Below are 22,187 nucleotides of genomic sequence, written 5' to 3'. Positions count from 1 at the left end.
AGCAGTTATTAAAAAGAGGATTTTTACTAATGCACCTACTGTGTCTTCATTATGTCGGGGCACCTCTATGAAGAGATTTGCCAAGGAATCCATCCATTCATTTCTACGCATAATTCCTCAATAGCCCATTTGCTTCAAAGATCTTTATCGACTTTTACTACTACATGAATCCTCAGATACTTATTTTTTAGGCCCCAGGGGACCTATTGAAAAAGAAATTCGTTTTCTGAAGTTTTATGACAAAGGTTTTGCTCTGGATAAAAGCTTCCTGTTATTTCCAAACTTCTGTTCTCCACAAAGATGACTTTGGCATGTCTGCTCCTATGACTGCCACAGGGTATGAGGCACAGGTAAAATTTTAGGTCCCAGAAATAAATAAGAATATATTTCAGTTGGAAAAGGCTCCTTCCTTACCACCATCACTTTCAGTAGTGCGGATTTCTCTCTGCAGATATCCACACAAACGCCTGGGAGTGGGAACTCTGCTTGTTCCCATGTTGTTCCCTTCACCATCGTCTGCCTCTGGACCTGACCCATCCCACGCAGGCCAACCCCACCACGGACAGCCATAAATACCCTCATAGATCCCCTGCGTGCCCTCCGAGCCCTGCCTGCGTGCTGGTGCTGGGCAAACAGCAGTGGGGCAACTGGCAGGTGGAAACCCTTTGAAATCACTCCTGAAGGGGCTGCGATGGAGGTCAGCTCTCTCCCAGTGGAAGGTTTTGCTGCACGTGAATATCCCATATCGCAAGTGCTGCTTTCCATGCCGTTTTGGGCTCTGCCGGAGGAGTTCATCAGGTTTTCTGCTGCATGGCGTGCTTTGATGCAGTAGCTTTATTTCCCCGGTCTGGCGCAGCCGGAGCAGGTGATGAAGAGCGGCTGTGGACCAGGCTGGTTCCCCCGTGCAGCCCCTTCCCGGTCCCCAGCCCCGGCAGCCCGAGAGGGAGAAGAGGGAGGAGAGGAGGAGGTGTCCCAGGGGCTCCCAGCCAGCCTGGAGCGTACCTGGGACACGAACCCCTAGTTGGCAGGATCTCACCTGGCCAGAGAGGCCATGAAGATGGCAAAACTCAATGAGAAACAGGTGAAGCTGGAAATAATAAAAGCCTTTCTCCCCATTTCCAGGAGCCTCATGCAATATTTAAGCCATATAAGGGCAAGGCAAACTCACAGCACTTGGGGAACATTTTATGTATCAACTATGCTTTTTTGGGGGAAGAAGCCAAGTCTTTTCTCATTTTGTTTTCCTGAGGATTGGGAGTTTCCAAAAGCAAATGAGATGCCTTGAAAAATAGGCTAATGTGGGTGTGGGGATGTCACACATGTCCACTATCAAAACAGGCTTTTGAGGCAGCCCAGCAATCCAGGTGCTCCTGGTTTGTGCAGCTCCAGGATGATGGTGACCCATGTAAACTGGAAGAGTAGATGTGTCTTGTTGCTTAATAAAAATATAAGCTGTGCGGGTGCAATTCTGCTCCTACTAAGGTCTGTCAAGATGAAATTTCACTGCCTTGGTCTTCAATGAGATATTGAGTGAAGTGGGTTGGTGGAGATGAGGCCAACAGAGAGGGTGGGAGAGGAGGATTAGAGGACAGCAAACATGGCCACATCCATCCATGGCTGCCAGACAGGCACCAGAGGGAAAGCCAGACGGTTACACTGCCACAGCGTTGACACAGCTAAAGGAAATATTTAACTGGACTCTTTCACCACAAGGTGTCATTGGAATTAAAAGCCAACACATCCATGAAAGGATGAGGTGCAGCCAGCACTGTGGTTTATGAGGGATATAAACCGCCACGCTTCAGGGAGCAAGCCAGCCATGTCAGAGGGAGAGGAGGAAGAAGGATGCTGTGGGCAGACAGGCACTTTCTGGTTTTCCCCATGGGGAAACACGCTGGCAGAAACCACAGCTGGGTTTGGTGTTTGTCTGCCCACGTGGTGCCATAGCAATGCACCAAGGATCACTGCTAGTAACTGTCTCCATTCACTGCTTCTACAGCAACCCAAGCTTCTTCTTCCATCCCCCTGCCATGGCTGGATCTGTCAGGACAATATCCCTGTCCCTTTGCTTGCTCTGCCCCATGCACGCTGGCAGGGCTCCATGAGCAGTGGTGGGATGAGAGTGAGTCCCGTGGGCAACCGGGCAGCCTGCAGCAGGTGGCCCACCTCACCATCACTGCCAGCACCTGAGGGACGTCTCCAGACCTTCACAGCCCAATAGTTCTGCCTCGGAAACTGCAACTGGCAGTAAAACAGGGCAATTAGTCCTAATCATCCTGAATTATCACAAGTCCTCCTCCATCTCTGCTTTTCTTCCTCTCCTTCCCCCAGATCTTTGCTCTCTCATTAATCAAAACAGAAACTTTCTGTCACCACTGATTGCATCGTCCAATGTCAGCTGCCTGGAAGGATAAAAATAAAAGATGGAAAGTGTGTGCCTTTGATACAAATAAATAGGTGCCAGAGAAGGTAATCTAATTATGCAGTGATTGAATTAAGTGGAAGAAACTGCATTGTGCCACGAAATATCTGCCCTGAGAATCGATTTGAGGCATGGTCCCTGTTCGGCCAAGTGATGGGGTTTGGCTGGGAGGGCTGGGGAGCAGCTCCCTCCCGGTGCCATCAGAATCGTTGTGGATACCACTCATTCCCCCTTTTCCTGGTGAATTTGGCTGCTGGCAGAGGGAGGTCAGCATTAAAACACTCTTGTTGTCCACTACAAATTTTCCATGCAAGAAAAAATTACTTTAAAGCAGAGGAGCCTGATGGCTGGGCTGTGTCCTTCCACTACCGTACCTCCTGCGGGATTAAATGGGACAAAGTAGAGCAGTTAAAGGACAAAAAGGAAAAGCTGACCATGGACATGTGTTACTCAAAAGTAAAAGCCATGAGGAGTTTATAGGGGAGGGAAGAAAATACGGATTTACCATTGATGAAGGGTTTCAGGCAGGTCCCAGAGCTGAGCACCCTGACGAATGCATCGCAGCCCAAGCACACCTCTAATTAGGATGAATTTCCCCACTGCTGGAGTTAATGCATTATATATCAAACCCATTTGTGTTCATTTGTACCAAATAATTGGTTTAAAACGTTATCATTCATTTGTGTTATTTGACTTCTCTATTAACTCTATAAATAATTGTTTAAAAAATTGTGTTGAGGTCAGTGAGAAGCATCAATATTATTCCGTTGTTGGTTGATAAACACGGCAGAGCAGCTCCCCGCGGTTGGGACAGCTGGTGGCTGACCTGTTGGCATCACCAGAGACCCAGCCTGAGCCCTCTGTCCCCAGCACCTTCCCACTGCCCCTCGGTGACATGGGGCACGGGCCACATCGATGCTGAAAATCACCTCGTGCCTCAAACTTGGTGTGTCTCTCTTAATTGTTAGGAAAAGCTCTGATTTTGATGTAAACCTGTGCCCATGTCCTTTCTTGCTTCCGCTCCCTGTAAATTTTCTGTCTCTGACACCTAAAAGAAAAAGCCATTTTCTTAATCACACCACTTGCTAACACAAACAGAGGTACGAGGTAAGAGGCAGCAGGGCAATAAGCTCCTCCGTTGTGTGCCCTTCAGTCTGGCTTGATAAATGGAGATTTCGCCGGGAGATTTTTCATGCATTAGCATTACAAGGGGAGCAAGGCTGTTTTCTTTCCTTGCGAGGCGAGACAAAAGACCCGTGCTTTCGGATTCGGCAACATTAGTCTTTATTTCAAGGGGGGAATTAAATAAACGAATCTGAAAGCAGGAAGGAGGGAAAAGCCTTCAGTATAGAATTTTAAAAAATTATTTCTGGGGCTCTCCACATCCTCCCCATGTTTCAGCCAAGTCCATAAAGCATTAGGGAAACACATGGACCCCGTAAGCATCCCACTGGCCGTCCCTGGCCGGGCGCAGGGATAGCAGCTCCCTCACACTGATGCTCCAACCCAGCAAGCTGCCAAAATTTTTTAAAGTAACCCATCAATTAGCTGATTCTCTCAGAAGAATTTATTCTGGATAAATCCAAAGGGAGAACTTAAAAGCTTTCTATGTTTAATTTGATCAAGGCTTTAATAACATCTGGCTGGATTAGTATGCGGGTGCCGCTGCACTCCCAGGAGCGGAGCTGGAAATGGCCTCCTGGCACGCCACGTTTGCGGCACTTGAGTGATTTCCTCACGGTGTTTGCACCATTTGCAAGTAAAAAGGATGCTGCGGGGTTTTGGTGGCACAGAGCTGCTCCTGGAGGCACCCTTAGGAACTGGGGGTCCTGCCAGCACTGATTCTCCATTGGCACTGGGAGGCCGCAGGGTGCGAGGAAGGTGGAGGAGCCGACCCTGGCAGAGCCACCGTCGTGAACTGGGGCAGAACGTGCTCTGTGGGGTGGCCGGAGGGGCCCGGTGGGGTCAGGAGGACCAAGGGGCAGGGGATGGAGGCTCAGCCCCTCTCGCACCTCGTGCTGTCACGTCACCTTTCTGCGGTGGGGCTTCTCCTGGGAAGGCGTCACAGCAACTGGCACCAGAAAGGGATTTCGCCTCCCCTTAAGTCATAGGAAGATGATTTAAGGGACCAAAAGCTTCAAGCCAGGACTTCTAACCGAAAAGACGCATTGATTTTCTGTAGCTGATGAAATAAAAGAATTACCATGATGCAAAAAAAAAACCCAAACCAACCACCTTGGCACGTGCTGTGCATTGGTGGGGCTGGTGCTCCCGGGTGCAGGAGACGATCCTCCTGCAGCCCCAACCTGCACCGCAATGTGGACATGTTTTTGGGCGCTCTGCGGCAGGAGCAGGCTGAGCCCAACACCCAGACGGATGCAGGGCAGTGCTGGGGGAGCAGCCGCACTCCCTGCACGCTGTGGGGAGACCCCCGGGCAGGTGAGGGGAGTTTGGGCATCACAGCTGGCATTACCTCTCCTTGCCAGGAAGGACCCAATTTCCTTGCTGGCTTTTCTACAATGCCTCAGATATTTTAAACGCCCCCCAGGGTTATTATCTCCGTCTTGCAGACAAGGGATGGAGGGGACCATGCTCCCTCCCTCCAAGTCCCTCCTTGTGTGGGTGCAGAGTCTTGGCCCCATTCTGGGGTTTGAGGACCAAAGTGCATCCCCTGCAAAAGGGTAGGAATGCCAGCGGGATGAGGACGGGGAAGCAGTGAGCAGGGGTTTCCTCTTGCCTCGGGGAGGTTTCCAGCCGCCGGCAATGAGGTGCTAGGAGGCTTTGCTCTCTCTGCTATCAAAGTCGCTCCGCTGGGTATGAATAATTGAGCTCCCCCTCGCCCATGCCCTAATCGCCTGGCCATGGAGTCAATCGCTCACTTTCTCACTCGCTTTTCCCAATGAATATTTCATACCTCCCTGGGGCAGCGATGCAGCCGGGGCAGCCTGCGCGGCCGAGGCTTGCCGGGATTTAGGGGAGTGCTCGCTGCCAGTCCACCTGCCTGGGGGGAGAGGGTGGGAAAGGGCAGCACGTTGCACAAAAATGCCTTGAAATGTGTCACTGCGTTGTCCCTGGCGCTCGCAGCAAGTTCAGTTTGGTGGCCGCATCTCTCAGAGAAGGGGCGAGAGGCAGGAGGACTGTGGCCATGGGAGGAAAGCAAATGGGGGTCGCCCTGGGGATCAGCGGGCATCCTGACCTTGCTCAATGCTGGATTCAAGTGATCCTCCTGAGAGGGGGGAAGCAGCTGCCCACACTAGTGGGAAACTCCCCTCCCTGGCACTTTGCTGTCCCACTAGTGCCCAGGACCCCCTCCAAATATCACCTGCCCAGTGACCGTCAGGAGCTGGCAGCGTTTCCCCAGCCCTCCACGAAAGCACTTGTTAATTCTCTATTTCCTCCTTAATTACACAAAAGCAATGACCGTTCTATCATCACTTTACAATGCCTCAGCTTAAATCCACTATTAAGGCAGGAGTGTTGCGGCTCAGACATTTTAATTAACATGAATGGACTCACTTTTGTCCATAGCATCTTTTTGCATGTTATTATATCAGGTAATTGTTAAACTACTCACTGGTTTAGAGACGTCTGTACTTTCATTAAAACGTCCTGCTTTTTCTGACCTGGCAGATTGCTCACATTTTTAAGCCTAGTATTTTCAGGTGATTTGAGTTAAATCAATCTGCAAGAAACCAGATGAATTATTTAAAGCACTGGTGGCCTCAAGCTAGGAAATGGGGTTTGGTCAATGTTTGTCCAAATTTTAGGGGCTTCAAGGTGCTCCCAGAGCTGCCTGGGAAATCAACTCCCTATTGACCAAAGCTATCAAAAGAAAGAACTGAATAGTTTGAATTCATTTGAAAACTTTCCACACTTGTGGGGAAAAAAAAAAGTGCATTCATTAATTTTTAATGTCCCCTTTCTTGTTTCCTTTCTCACCAGAAAAAAAGGCTAGGAGAGAAATCGGGGGCTCTTCCCTCAGGAGAGAAAAGCCCTTCCAACTTTTTTTAGCTTTTTAAAAATGCTACTCATGTTTTTTTGATGTGAAATTTCACTGAAAATGGGGGATGATTAAATCAAACCCAGCCCAAAAACCCAACCCAGAAGTCCTTTCAGGGAACACTCGCATGTGGGTGAAACTGCTACTGCCGACCAATTTTGACCACTTGAAAATGTCGGTTCTCCTCTCAAAGGAGGGGAATTTGAAATAATTTTATGCAAGCTATTAGGACTGGCTAAACCATCTTGCCTGCACCCACTCTTCAGCCCCGAAGGTGGGCAGCGATCCCACTTTGCTGCTAAAACACGGCCCGGGGGGCTGCAGAAGGCTTGGTCCTCCCCTTCCCAAGGGCAGCTCCAGCTCCTGCCTCCTGGGTTTGGAGGGTGATCGGGTGAGAGCAAGACAGAGACGCAGGCATGAGATGAGACTTTTGCCTTGGCTCAGCAAGGACCAAAGCACTGGGAAACCCCTGAACTTTGGTCTGCGCACCTGAACCTTCATCTCCTCCTCTTCCTCACTAGCTGCCTGAGAAGCAAGAAGGGAGCTGAATTAGGACCGATCAGGGAGGAAATCCCACCACCGCTGTCCTTGTCCACCCCACCAGCACTGGGAGCATCACCTGCCCTCAGCAAGCACAGGCTGTGGCACATAAAGCGTTTGATGGTTGCTCACTGCTCTGTTATCGCTGCAGGAGAAGCACCTGAAGGCCCTAATGGCCCTGCCCAGCCTCACCTGGGACCCCCACCTGCCCACGGCCTCTGGAGCCCCATTTCAGCTCAGCCCTGGGCCAGCGGTCCCTGTTTGAGCCCTGCCTTCGGAAGGGACTTTGAACTCACGTTTCCACTTCTTTCCAGCCCTGTCTCCTTTTGTTCCCAGCTGCTGGACTCTAGTGGGATGCTGGAACTGGTTCATGGCTTGCTGTGTGTGGAGGTACCAACAGACCCAGGTATCGACACCTGAAGGACTGCGCCCCGTTGGTGAGGTTCACCCTTGGCTCCCAGCTTGTCCTGCTGCTCCCCAACAGTAAGTCCTTGCGCTTCGGATAGTGGTGAAGGTAAAGCTCTGTGCTTACAGCATCGTTACGTAGGGCATGAATGTGGAAAAAAGAGCTGGAAGGCACCCTGGGTTAAGGGACTATCTTAGTTGTTTCTTTGTGTTTGACTGACCCATGTGTGCGCCTGTTTCAGGACGGTTGGGTCTGCTGTGGTGTTACCCATCCTGTTGGAGAGATGCCTTTGAGTCGTATGAACTGTGTGGGGTGAGGGCCCTTGTGTTGTCCTGCCTCTGAGAAGAGCATTTGCCACTGCTGGGCTGTGGGCCATGTCTGTAACTCCCAAATCCACCCCCGGAGGAGGGGGAGCGGGGACCAGCGCTGACCTGCAGCCCTGTGGATGGGCTGCCTGGGCACAGGGCTCAGCGAGGCTCTTCTGCCAGCTCGGTGCGGCGGTGATGAGAGCCATGGTTAACTGAGTTAATTATATTCATGTTGCTAGGAACACTATGAATTATGTTAATAGCAGCATCTGGGGAAATTACATCTTCATTAATTGGTCTTGATTGCTTTTTGGCGGATGCGAGATGTTTTTGACTTTAACATGCAGGACAAAATTTATTGTAATCAGTGCATGCAGTAAATGCACAAATGCCATTACCTTGCCTTGCTAATTAACTCTCCGAAGAGGAAGAGATGGGAAAGACCTGCTTGGCCATTTCTTCCTTTCTCTCTTGCCTCAGCCAGGGTAGGTTTGTTTTCTAACAATGCACGCTCTGGTGCTTCTTCTAATAGTGTTTTAAACATTATTTTGAAGTTAAAAATGGTAATAATGAGGCTGGCAGACACAGAAAACCAGCCATGGGGCTGGGGATGCTTCTGATGGCATGTATTGGATCCAGGAGTTGGCCTTGTTGCTCTCTTGCCTTAATCTGTCCATAACACTCCTCCTCATGGATGTAACTTGGTGGCAATCAGTCAGGTCTATCCACATGCCTAGGGTCAAACACGTTGGAGATTTGGAGACTTGTGGTCCCATCATGTCCCTAGCTGGAAGAAGAGGAGGCTCACCCAGGCTGGGCTGTCCCCAGAGGACCGCTGCTGGGTGGAAGATGGGGCTGTTGGGTTGTCAGAAGAAGACAGTTGTGACTAAAGCGGCAATGATCTATGTGCAGTGTGTGGCATCAATCTTTGCAATTCTTTAGCTTTCAGTCAAGGTGGCAGCAAACAAGGAATTAAACCACATTTCAATGAACTATCGCTACGTAGCAGAAAGCTCTGTTTTTAACCATGGCAGAGATCCTAATCTCTTCAGATAAAAACTCAAATCTCTGAACAAATGCAGCATGTGGGGCGGAGGTAATGCATTGCCTCTCTGGGGAAAAACAGGCTACAACTCAGTCGAGGCATCGAGCTCCTTGTAAGTTATGAGGCTGTTTGTCAGGGGATAGCAGTAAGTTGTGTTATGGCCTCGCTTGCTCTGCCTTCTTTTTACACAACACCATTTTTCATGTTAATGGTGGTTTTTCAGCCAGCTTTGTTAGGGCTGCTGCTAATTGGACTGGATTCATGTATCCTACCAGGGCATGGGACAAGGCCGGCGCTGGTTAAATGGGAAGGGTGAGTTTTACTGCCTGGTGCTTTTGAATGGGCATAGCCCAGGCTGGAGGGGGCATGGCAGGGGTGACAGAGGAATTTGGGAATGAGTTTAACCCTCTGGCTGCCTTGGAGGCTCAGAGGTGCCCTCCCCATGGCGGTGATGGGGCAGGGAGTGGCTCCACATGAGTCAAATAGCCCTCGGGGAGATGAAAATCCTTTTTGTGAGGGACCTTTCTGACCTGGAAGGGTGCAGGCCTACCTCTTTTGCTGGGGAATTGAGTTTAAAAGTTCTTTGGTGCTTGAAGCGTCAGCTTCAGACCTTCATGAAGTGGTTTTCATGGGTCATCACAAGGAATCGGAACTTGTTGCTGGGACAATCTCACCAGAGCTTTCGAAGAAGCAAAGTTTGCACATCAAAACCTAGAGCTAGATTTTACTGAGAAGCTGCAACACGTGCTGAGCAGGGAGCTAGCCATGCTTTTCCATCACAGTGCCCCTGTAAAGAGATAAACAATAATGCAAGGGCCGGGACAGCTGATGCATGTGAGACTTGGCTGCAAAGGGGCCCTGGGAAGTCGGAGAGCTCCTGGGTTTCCGCTTATGTTCCCAGAGCCTCTGGGAGAATTTCCCCCAAATCCTCCCCCCACCCCTGACCCACAGCACCTGCCACCCCTGGTCCCCACTGCCCTGCGGCCCTCCCCAGACCCCTGGATGCTGTGGTCCTGCCAAGCGGACTGTTCCAAGGTGACCAGAGCTTCTGGTTCCCAGTCACTTCATTAAGATGGACCAAGCCCACCAATTAGATAGAGAAATAAATGTCTAATGGAGCATCCACTCGGGATGCCTCCAGAAACACAGCTCTGAAATGTGTGGCCCTTTAGGCGAAGGTGCCGTTGTCCCACTGCCCCTTCAGCTGATGTGGCAACGTCTGTCCCCATCTCGTTGTGCGGTCAGACCTCTTTGCCTGGAGGATAGAAAACCATGGTGCAGAAGATCCGGGCTTTTTTTCCTCACCTGTTCTGATGAACCAGGTGGTAAAACCAGGTCACCCATTTGCAAAAGTCTTTCCCCATCAGCCACTGATGTAGTAACACCAGAAACGTCAGGAAGCCTGCCCACACCGTACACCTAAACACTTCATGTTTGTAGCCATGAAACACAGCAAGGAGCTTTCTAGTTGGCAAAACAATCAATATGTAGCACTGCCTTTATTTTAAAGGGCAATTAGTAGTCCGGAAGGATTCTCTCTGCCTCTTCAATGTGTCATGTTAGTTAAAACCTCAATTTATAGTTAATGCTATATCATAACATAGGTCACAGCTCTGCAACTGAGTTGCTCTTTGGCATCAAGCAAATAGTGCCAGAGCAGAAGTCCTGAGAGACATGAACACGGGGGGAATAGTGCTGTGAAATAAAATGGTACCCAGTGGAATGTAGCGGGGAGGTTTTTGGTGAAAGACTAAAACTCTGGAAGACGTAACTATTTGGGTTTTTCCCTTCGTGCTCTCTTGAAAGGTGGGAGTTTTTGATTTGGGTATGTTTTTTTTCTCTTTGCAGACAAGCAAAGTGCAAATTCTTTTAGGTAAGGGCTGTGCTTAGGGACAGTGAGTAGCAACGTCAGACAGGCCCGGAGAGATGAACCAGGCTGGCCGACAAACTACTCTGTAAATCTGGCTTTGGGGCAGGAAAGACCCCGGGTTTCCACCGGGCAAGTGGGATGGCCTGGAGGTGCGTGGGGAGATGAACGCTGGCCTGGCCCGCTGCTTGGACTGGCCCCGGGGCTGGAGCACGGCTTTAACTTCGTCACCGAGATGTGCAGTGGCAATCTCTTATTGTCACTCTGCTAAAGCCGAGATGACAAGCGTGTCACCGCTGTGACCGTCCTGGTGATGACTCCTGGTCACGATCCTGCTGTTGCCATGCCCACTGCTAACACTGAGTGGGAAATACTCTTTCTTAGAGGGAAAGAAACTTTTCTACTAGTGGTTGCAGAGGGCTAGGCGCTGGGTTCCTGCTCTTCGTTGAGCCAGGCTGTCGCCAGAGAGGTCAGAAACCATTTACTTTTAACACTATGAATATGTAGAGACTTGTCCGAGCTTCTCCACGCAGTGGCCATGAATTTAGAAACAGCATCAGAAATCATGGCATTTGGTATCCTGCGAATCGGGTCAGAGCTATAAATTTCTCTTATTGGGTGTGTAAGCCATTTGCCATACGTGACTTTCTGAATTTGTGGTCATTTCTCTCTCTACCCCTGTGTTCTGAGTGTATGACTGAGATTTTATATTGCTCCTCTGAGACACAAAAGTCCTTCTGGTGCTTTTGCCTAGCATCCTAAACAGGCTCACCCGCTCTCTTCCCTGTCCCCTTTGCTAATGGCTTCTGGCCACAGCCTGGCCCTTAAATCATGGCCTGTACCGGGACAGGCATAAACTGTGACTCTCCCCAGACAGAGGGTATTTGTTCAGAGTGGTGAGCAATGCACCCCTGAACGCATGCAGTTCAGCCTTGTGAGAACCGCTGCTCCTACGCTGAGTCCATGACGGGTCCTCTAGCACAGGCACTGGAGCCTCTGCGCACAGGTGCAAGTCCTGCGAAGACCTCTGAAACATTCAGCGACCCTTTTCAAGGACAGTCATTCTAAATACAAAGGGAGGAAATGTTCCGCGTAGATATCGTGGGGGGTACGTTAAGACAATCTTTGTGTTGGGAGGAAAGCTTAAGCTAAGGAAGTTCACGTTGTAGGGATTGGAAGATGGTGTTGCCATCCACCTCCTCCACTTTACTGCCTGTGCTTTTCCTCCTCCACCTGTATCTATTGTAGATATAAAAGCTTTTTTATTGCAAGATTATTTTTGCTCAGTGAATTAAAATGAAGCATTTGCAACCAAGTGCTCCCAGCAGCCGTGCTCTCTGGCTGGCCCCAGCCTCTCTGGTAGCCTGGGAAAGGAGACAAGTGGAGCAGCAGGACACGAGCAGGTTGTCACTAAAGCCCAGCTCTGCTGAGATGCGCCCATATATTGAAATGGAGCTGCCTTATTCCACAGATCTGCTCCCTAGCAGCCTAGTGAATCACTAAAGGCAGCAGATGTGACCAAGATGTTTCCTAACTAATTTTTAATCCTTTTGGCACAGCAGTACCAACACACAAACATGAACTGTATCAATGGGACTGTTTATTAAATTCTGGTCTTGTCGCAGCGGTGCAACCCCATTGAGACGCTTTGGTGTATTAACACAAACCAAGAAAAGTGGGTTTTCTCGCACGCTGCTGAGAATCACATCTTGCCTGCAGGCTGCTGCTGAAGATGCTACGTAGATGTCATCAGGCTCTGAGCCAAATTATAAGGGCAGAGTGGGACATTTGAAACTGCACGTCTGAGTCAAAGACAGAGCTGATACGGCCCTTATACTAACTTACAGTCACTATTCAAAGCCAAGGTCTCCAGCAAACTACATGTACAACTTTGTTTTCCTCTTTCCTTCCCAGCCAGAGGAATGAGAGCTAAATTCTGTCCCATCCAGTAGCTGAAGTAACCACATCCAAATGGGCCTATCAGGATAAGGTTTCTTTGTGTGTTAAAGGTGAACCTTCGAGCCTTTTCAATTTAGTCCTCTTCTGAGTGTATTAGATTTTGGGGGGGATTTTTTTTTTTAAAACAGCAAAGTTTCCTGGATTTCTGACCTGTTGGTACATATCTAGAGCACTTACCATTGTCCATCAGGGCCCTGCCAACACACAACCTCTATAAAAGCAGAGAGAAAGCACCTTTGCCATCATGATTTTTCAACTGTAAATTGCTGGAGGGTGATCACTGTGAAAACAGTACTAGCTTCATGTGTTTAGCAGGCAATAGGCATCAGGCAAAGGAAATATCAGCTACAGGGTTGGTGGTGCACAGTTATGAATGTGGGAACGGGTCAATGATACAAACTGGTTTGTAGGTGCCAGTAGACATGAGCAAAGGTAAGTTTTGAAAGCGAGGCTTTCACAGGAGTTGTCCCAGAAGAACCCCTCTGGAGCCATGGCTAGGGAAAATGCCATTCTCTGTTGTCCCTGCAAACAGAAAGCAGAGGAGGCAAGAGCATCCCAGATGATGTCAGCAACTTTCTTTCCAGTTCTTTTTTCAAGCCTCCATGCATAGCTCAGTGTTAACCCACCTTCTTGCCTATATTTCAAGTTCCATAACCTTTTAATCAAAGGACCACTCAGCCTTCAAAAACAAATCCAAGGACTACTATACTTGGAAGAAAGGATGGTCTTGTACAGCAACCACTTACAACCGTAAGAAAAAAAAAAAACACATTAAATTTTGATTTGTTATGGTAAAGAGTAGGACAGAGGTAGAAAGTCATAACTGCTTTGTTTTATTCCTTAGAGATAGCAAACTGTGCACATCTGGCTTTAAATAAATCATAACAGTAACCTCCCAATGGCCTTTTGTCTCCCAGCTTCAAGTGCTTCTGAACCAGCTGAAGGCCGCTTTCTTGCTAAGGGCTTTTGTCTCACTCCATCCTACAGCTTTGGAACAAAACTGAAGTTATTTTGTGGAAGGGAGGAAGTAGATGCATTAGTGAGTGCATCGCCTCTTGGCTGAGGCTAGGTTTATTTGAATTTACTATTTCTAATGTGATCAACTGATCACTTATTGACCATTTTACTTTAAATGTGGTCAAGGGCTGCAGTCTACAGTGTCAGTCTACCTTCTCCCACTCTTAGTCCCCTTCTGCTACGTAACTGTCCCAGCACTCTCTCCTGTTGTCCATCATCGAGCCGTACTCGGTTCACAGCTCAGAGCTGTGGAACACTTTAAAGATCCCAGCATGGTGGGAGCACAACTGTGTATGCTCTGTTTTGTTCGTAACACTGACAAGCTCTCTGACTAAACACACCTTTCTCTTCCCAGCCATCATTAACCAGTTATTCTTCTTTCAGCTCAACTTCAAATCTGCCACTTAACCATTAACTGTGTCTATCTGTACCTAAAAATTATTTGAAATGAAACATTCAATTATTACAGAGCTTAAACATCCAGAACAAGGCTGCCGTTTAATTTCTTTATTTCAGAAATGATATAGCACTCTGGCATCAAACTCCTGTTCTCTCCAACAGCAGCCGAGTCACTAAATTGATGACACGTGGATTAACCAAACAGTCTAGCAAATCATTGGTAGAAAGGGCTGTTTGTGAAGCACTTGGACTGCCGTCCGAATCCATTTCATGTGCAGGCATTTCACAGTCATTACTCATTACCAATTGCTTCCTGGTGCAGTGTAATTTTCCAAAATGTCCTCCTTCATTTTCATGGAGAAGATCTCTACCGTCACTTTCAACTGCAATTGCACCCATCGAGCTTGCTTCTTGAGACTGTGGTAAAACTTGAATAAGATGAGGTCCAAAAGGTATTTTCTGCAGCTTTTCTGCTTTAAATGTTGAAAAGCCAAATTCATGGGTTAGTAATCCGCAGCGCTCTGGTTCATAGCCAACTTCCCTTTTCTTCCTCTTGCATGAGGCACTTGTCCTTTGCTCTGCAGCGGTGCTGCTGGAACATGCCTGCTCTGACACACTTGCCTTTTGACACTTGAAATATGCAGACACTGCTTTATTCAGGTACTGAAGATTGATTTCATGGGATGTTGCTTCAACCTGAGAAAACACCCAGGATATGCTCAGTTAAAAGAAAATATGTTTCAATTCAGCATTGCATGATTATCTTCTATGAATTACTTTTGCTACATGAAGGGAAGGAATTTAAAATTTCTTTTTTTCAGGCAGCAGAAAGACTCAGGGGGAGCTAAGCAAAATGTCAGTAATTCTCTGTTATCGCTGCTGTAATGGGAGCAAAAGAGGGCTTACCTCTGTGGGATTTAGCCAGAGATCTCCATCACTGGGATTTTCTGCTGACTTTATGGCACATACCAGCATTCGAGTTATTGCTTCTCCTACACGGGCTTCATGATCTGCATCCTGTCTCAAGGGAATAGAAAGTGTTTGGAGATAGGTTAGCATTTGAGTCTCTGCAGAAAGCTGGAAGATCTTGGGAAGAACTAAATGGATGGCCTTAGTTCAAAAGCCATACTCATGTATGCGAAGTCAGTAAAAAGGTTTCAGACTTTTGACACTCCTACTTATGCGTACAGCCCCCACGTGGGCAACAGCGCAGGCTTTGGTGCTACTCATCTGAATAAGGATTTGCAAAAAATAGATTTGTGTATTTATATAATCTCTTCCCTTACTAGTGTTCTGTTAATTGAATCTGGTGCTTGAAATTACAATGCAATGTTAGCATTTAATTAATGTATGCACATATATAGCTCTTTAGGACTAGAAGGACCATGGAAGTACATGGCAAATTTTTTATATACACATATTACGTCTAATTTAAGTACTTAAACCACACAGGATGTTACAGCAAGGCAGCAACTATCTGGGGGCTACAGAGGTACAAAAGTGAGTCTTAAGCCAACTCCCGAAATATTTTATCATGTAACAGCAGCTGACATACTGCTGCAGTTTTAAACATCAGCAGAAGGAAAAATATGTTTCCTATGAAAAGTCTCTTGAAAAACTAAAAACTCAGTTAGTAACTGCCTCTTTGTTTCATGCCTTCACTTCCTGCGTCATCCCCTCAGGCAGCTGGATACTTGCTAGTTTAGGATAGCAGGACAAAACTTCATAGGATCTTTTTTAGCTTGTTTTCCCACACAACTGAGTTTCTTGTATGTGGAAGGAGACAATAAGACTCTCCAAACAAGATGGGTGGTTTAGTTATTTCAATGACAAGTGCCTAGGAGTGGATACATAAATTTGCTTTCATTGAGATGCTTGGACATACAAATTTTTGACAAAAGATGTAACCTAGTCAACCCATAGCCCTGAATTGCCTAATTGTGACTTCAGGGAACATGTCAAGCAAACCATGCATCTTGCCAGTATGAGTGTTGAAGGCAGTAATTCATCCTGGAACCCTGAGCAGAATTTGGGATAGAAGCAGGGCGAATTGCTCTTAGCATTTGGCAGCTTTGGATGCTTGGCTTATTAATGGCCTCGTATAGCAAGCCCCCAAAACACAGAGTTTGGTATCTAGATGTAGAAATTATTTAAGGTGTGTTGCACTTCTGGTATTCATCCTGGTCCGCTGAATAACATGGTTGTAGTGATTGCATGACAGTATGCTAGGAACCAAGGAATACTCTGAGTAACTCACATCCAGTGGAAGACAAATTAAACTTCTACTCTAAAGTCTTGCCAATATAATTAATGGCTTCACTAGGACTATAAATGTTGACATGATTCACATCTGTCAATATGAAAGCAGCTGGTGACAGCTGCAAGCAAGAACTGCTTGATTTGGTAACAGAAATGTTCTCAGTATTGTCTTTTAGCATCCATGTCAGAATTTATTTTTATAGATGGATTGCCCAACACCTAATAGTGCTGCCATTTTCAGCTGTAGGAATAATTTCTGTATGGAACTTTCACCTGGGTTGCAATAGCTACACTTGCTTATGGCAGCTTTTGACATTTGGGGAGGGGGAGTGTGTGTGTCAGTCACTAGCAAGATCCAGCAAACACTCTTCTCTTTATGATACCTCACGACTACCCGCTCTTGCTGTCACCAAACAGGATATTGGTGACTTCTGCAAGACCTTTATGACCAGAAAGGCCATGGAGTTTAGCTCCACTATTTTTTTTTTTTTTCCTTGCAGCACATAAGAACAGCTAGAAATGCTATAGCTAACGGACCACCCAGCCACGTGGGAGTTACCAGCCTTGCACAACTGACCCCATCCTGACCTGCTCCTCCAGTGGGGTACAATTTGTGAGGCACAGCTTAGGGTACAAATATGTGTTGATATTGGGGTCTTTCCAAGCACGGGGTACACAGCCAGTTCCACTGAATTACCTCAGAGGCTGCTTGAATTTAAGGCAGGCTTAAATGGTTGCTCTGCAATATTGTTGGTGCTTTCTCTGGCACTGACACAGCCTGACTGCACTTAGGGCTATATGAGAGCTCAGTATGGGGTGTAGGCCTGCTGTCCTTTCTAAATACATAGTCTCATTTGGAAAATTTCTCCATGAGGGAAACATCCAAGTGAATTTCTCTGCTCTGCAAATGCTTGGTTTGATGTTGGTATGAGATACGTATTGTGTGGTCTTTGAACAGCAGCTGAACGCATGTGTTGATCCCCCTGCAGATTTCTAGTCTAATCAAGGTTTAAAAAAAAAAAAAAGCAGTAAGGATTTTAGTGAAGCAGCTTTCACAGGCCATTTCAAAGATATATAAATAAAGTAATTTGCAACAGAAAACCTTCTGGAGCATTGAGATGATCTAGTGAAGGTGCCCCTGCTCATTGCAGGGGGGTTGGACTAGATGACCTTTAAAGGTCCCTTCCAACCCAAACTAATCTATGATTCTATGATATCCCTGGAGTCATCCCATACATACTGGTTAACATGAGCAAGAAAAATCAAAGCCCGGGGAAAAGAGAATTAATTAAATACTTGAGAAAATCCAACGCCAGGCAAATCAAAACTATCATAGAGAAAAGAAAATTCAAAAATCCTCTGCCTCCTCCTTCCTATCACATTAATCTGATTTAAATTCTAGTGTAGCTTTGCATGTAAGCATGTGCTTGAGGTGAAGTTGCTGTTTTGTTGTCCCCTATTCAACACAAAGCTACTTAGCCCGTAAGAAATTGTACATGAAAAATTTAGCTTGTGTTTGTTTGCCTGACTGAGGTAAACTTGAATGTGATTTCTGCTGAATTGAGGCTTCAGATCTGGAACCTTGGAAGGTTCTTCAGGAAAAACTATATCCATAAGGGCCCTTCCCTCCCCGGCCTCTGAATACAGCACACCCAATAGGGCTGGCAGGCAAGGGACAAAAGTTCATGCAGACATGGAAGTGCTACATAATCATGATATAAAAAGGAAAATACCAGTTCAATCCAAGAGTTTATGCTGACAGTGATGGGATCAATGGATTCCACATAGTGCCACCAGTGCCTTGGAACGAGCAGGACCTGGAATTGGAAACATTTTATTAGGGTACTAGCAGAAGCCTGAAGAAAGATAAGGTGTTTTAATTAAGGTGATGTGGGATGCAGAGGCAGAATGAGGTAACAAATAGGGGTGGGAGGTGATCTTTACTTCTTTCTTATAGAGAGCCTTTTCTCAAGACTTAAATGCCCACTCTCTCCTCCCATTGCATCAATACTATCATGTAAGAAGTGTCACAATTCAGAACTACTTCTCATCTAAACTCCTCCTCATGTGAAGCAGGATTGTAACCTTAACTGCTGTAGGTGAGCAAGGTCTGGCTGTACAAAGGCAGCGCAGCTGGTGTAGCAGCAGAGCAGGGCTTGAGAGAAACTCTCAGCCAAGCATGAATTCTTCTGTAGACTCTTCAACCGAGCAGACTTCCCAGTTTCTTTACAATGACTGCCAGCTGTCTTCCCCAAAAAGCAAGTAGCCTAATGCTCGTCTAGGTGATTAAACATATGTAGTTTAATTCTGGTAAATAATCACCAGTATTAAACTTGTCACTTTTAGTAGATAGGCTTTTAAAAGAAGGTGTCCCAGAAGTCACGACAATCTAGTTTAGATCAGAGCTTTACAATTCCATCAGGGTGATAGCTGTGACATAAAATTGATTCTAACCCATGGTTTTTACGGTACAAAGACATTAACGTTGTTTTGATGATATAGGACAAGCTTTACAGATTACTGAACATTAGATTAACATAGAGCTATCAAGAAAAGCATAAAAGATGGTTTTTGACAAGGAATAAAAATGGTCAGAGACAGATAAAAATATACACTTCAGAATGAGGAAAGTGAAGCAATGATCTGTATCCGAACTGCAGACAATTCTTTTTCTCGGTAGACACAAATTACTTAAAAGAATGTTCTGCTACCTAGATAGTCCTGCGCTTTGTTATATCAAAACACAGCTAATGAGAAAATGTCTGCGTAGGAAATGATGACTGTGGCCCTAGTCCTGCAAGCACTTACTTACAGGACACTCAGAGCAGAGTCATTTTTGGGCCACAGGACAAAATGTTCTCCACAGGTTTCAATTTAAGTCAAACAAAAAAAGCACTGGCTCTCTAAAGGTAAAAAACATTTGGAAATTGTACTTTAATCCAGCACAGCATACAAAACAGAGAAGGAAGTCAGTCTGTGGAGGGCCATTATTTAAAAAAATATCACCAGTTAGTTATTCCTGACATCTAAAAGTGTACAAAACCCTACATAGACTGAAGCCAAAACATGTTTTCTACACTGAACAAGTTTCAGAGTGGTGCTTTTATCACAGAAACCTACACTTCTAGAGGAAAAGTGCAGTTGTATTAGCTGCAATGGGTTTATCTGTTAGCAAACGTTTGCCCACGTTTCATTGACTGAGGAATCATAGAAAAAACTCAAACACTCATCTGCTCTATAGGGGATCTTACACTGAACTCTGTTAAAAAATCTGGGTGCCCTCCAAATGACAGGATATAATGATGAAGCCTGGAGAACTTTGTTGTACAGCAGAAGAAAGTATAGCTTCTGCAGTAAGCAGCTGTTTCTAACAATGAAGTCCTTCCTGTGAGACTTGTGTAGGAAGAGTGAGCTTGCAAGATGCTGGAGAAGTGGATGAAGATACTAGGGAACTGGGATATGGTACAAAGGGACTATGTAGCAAGGGAATAAAAGCAAGAGGCAAATTGGGGGAAGTGTATAAATATTTCAGTAAGAGGGGCTGCCTGGAAAAACAAGATGGAAATTAGGAATGGAATGTGCTGGCTCAACATGACTCACGTGCAAAGCAGAGACAGAATTGCTTGGGAAAGATGAGGTATAGCTAAGAGGAAAATACAGTCCCTCCCAACTAGTTCTGTCTTTTCAAACCAGAGAGGAGGAACTTGGTCTTTGGAAAGACTAATCAGATTTTACTTGCCAGCAGGTAAAGGGTAATAACTGCAAAGTTGTGTATTTCTGCAGCTGGCACTGTTTGCTGATGCAATTTATGGAGGAGGTACAGAGCTGTGACTCAAAGAGGCAAAACAGGCACCATAAAGACGCTTGCTCTCCCTCTTCTATTTTGGAGCAAGCTTATGCTTGTTAAAATAAGGATTTATAGCAGCAGGAAAATTTAAATTATGAAAAAGCAAAAGGACTAAAACTTTAAGCAACATAAAGAAATGGAAAAAGTAATTAAAAACAAAAAATACAGCTGGCAAGGGAGTAGCAGAACTAAAAAAACCCCCCCCCCCCCAAGAAATCCAGCAAAGAGAGGAGTAAGATTCTTCCACTTTTACAAACTAGTATTCCTCTAGATTTGCAAATTAGAACCAAAAAAACCCCCACAACAAAACCAAAACACCCCCCCTTGCCCCCAACTATCAATTCCACAATAAAGCAAAGCAGACCTCCATATGTTCATAAATACGGGATATGGGGGACAGATTTAGCTACATTTGAAACTACATTTCAATAGGAAATGGGAAAGTAAACCACAGTGAAATAACACACACACAAAAATGCAGCAAACTTTTCACAGGGAAAACGTCAAGTACAAAAGCAAGACAGAACTATTCCAAGCTAAGAGACAATCTTGTGTTAGCCTGCTTTCTACAGAATATATCTAGTTTGTGCGCTGGGAAGACACTGATGTAAACAGCAACCAGTCAGATAATTTTAATATTTAGGCTAGTGATAGGCAAATATAGCTGATGAAGTCAAAGTAGGACAGAAATCCCAGAAAAGATAAAATGAAATTCTAGTCTGTAACAGGAGGAAAGAAACTAAGAGAACAGTTGGGAGAGCAAGTGGAGCAATGCTGAAGACTTGTACAGCACACAGAACAGAACAGGTTTGAATTCTCAACGGACAAGATTAACTTGATACAGTGCAAAGGTAGGGCAAAGGTGGAATTGCTTCAAAAGAGAACATACCCTGAAGTGAAATATTATACCAAGAAATTCCGGCTCATTAGGAAAAGATATTTGGGAAAATGCACAAGAAAAGGAAGCACCAAAGAATGCCAGTGTGATGGGATGATGCAGGGCTGTGGGGGGACCCAAGCAAATCCCAGAGCTGCTTGCAACCCTGGCAATGAAAAATAAAATAAATAAAAGTCAGCTCTGTGGGAGCACCACGTGAGGACTCTGAAGGCACTGCCCCGTCCCAGCTGGTGCCTGGCTGCCCTTGCGCTAGGACGGTGCTTCTTACCCTGCCTCCCTCCAAGCTGATGTCTTTCTACCTGCTGAAACAGGGTGCTGAGGGCCACTGACATCAGAAATACAGGCACAGCCCTGGGGAAAAGCACTGTGGACAGGAAGGGAATGAGGCTGTCACCAGGTCGTGTCCATAGGGACTCAGGTGAGGGACTGAGGGAAGCTCAGGGAAGAGGTGGAAAAGTAGAGTTAGGAACTGGCAGTTTTCACCTTTGGTTTGCTGGACTTTTTGGGCACTCATGGGCTTCTCCATGTGTGTTGCAGGCTGAGTGGTGTTTTCATCACCAATTCTACTGTAAATTTAGCTCCTGGACTTTTCTGCATCTTCTGTGATGGAAATGATAGTTCTGGTGTCTAGAGGTTGAGCTGGGCTGTCTGCCTTCTCTGTGAGGTGATTTGGGGTCAGCTCTGTAGCATCCCACATGAAAATTCTTTCCTCCTTCCCCAAAACAGAATTATCAACCATCTACTATGCACAATGCTGCGGACAACTCTGAATTCTCCTCTACTAAAATCGCTTACACTCTTCTCCAACAAAAGTAGTTTTTCACTGCAACCCCTTTTAAAAAAAGTATTTTATATACTTTGAGCTGGAACATTTCATTGCCTTTTAAGAAGTCTGAATTACTGCATTTCCTGACTTTGTACAACACTTCTTTTTGGTATCAATTAAATTTTTCTTGGTTAATAAGACTGTCTGTTCTGCTGTTCCCCACTTTAAGACTACTCTGAAGTTCTCACCCCTTTTCTTTAAAGGTAGCACACAGGGAAATCCCTCCCTGACTTCATGAACTTTTCTGCTTGCTCAGGGTGGGGTTAGGTCTGCCTGTGCTGTTGAGAGCTCTGGCTGCCGAGCAGGATCCCATGGTGTGTTAGTGTCGTGGTTTAATCCCAGCCAGTAACTAAGCACCATGGAGCCACTTGCTCACTCGTCTCCCCTCCCAGTG

At 46.2% G+C, this 22,187-nt stretch overlaps 1 protein-coding gene across 1 annotated transcript; it reads right to left on the bottom strand.

Annotated features, from left to right (window-relative positions):
• Window positions 1-14,061: 14,061 nt before the first annotated feature.
• LOC104160152 (HSPB1-associated protein 1-like) lies at window positions 14,062-18,040 on the bottom strand. The gene is made up of 3 exons (XM_009698213.1): window positions 17,956-18,040; window positions 14,870-14,980; window positions 14,062-14,659 (listed from the first exon to the last, which is right to left on the bottom strand). Exons 2-3 carry the CDS (start codon window positions 14,936-14,938, stop codon window positions 14,102-14,104), a joined length of 627 nt encoding a protein of 208 aa, XP_009696515.1. The 5' UTR covers window positions 14,939-14,980; window positions 17,956-18,040; the 3' UTR covers window positions 14,062-14,101.
• Between the last annotated feature and the right edge of the window lie 4,147 nt (window positions 18,041-22,187).

Source organism: Cariama cristata, unplaced genomic scaffold (assembly GCF_000690535.1).
Source record: "Cariama cristata isolate BGI_N322 unplaced genomic scaffold, ASM69053v1 scaffold14524, whole genome shotgun sequence".
Lineage (NCBI taxonomy): Eukaryota > Metazoa > Chordata > Aves > Cariamiformes > Cariamidae > Cariama > Cariama cristata.
The sequence above is the reverse complement of the archived record's forward strand: the minus strand, read 5'-3'. Positions and strand labels throughout refer to the sequence as shown.

Bases quoted from the DNA above. Each gene is read 5' to 3' on its own strand.
- LOC104160152 (XM_009698213.1), bottom strand. From the start codon at position 14,938: ATGCTGGTATGTGCCATAAAGTCAGCAGAAAATCCCAGTGATGGAGAT. The intron at 14,660-14,869 runs GTAAGCCCTCTT...GTGTTTTCTCAG, and splicing joins TCTGGCTAAATCCCACAGAG to GTTGAAGCAACATCCCATGA.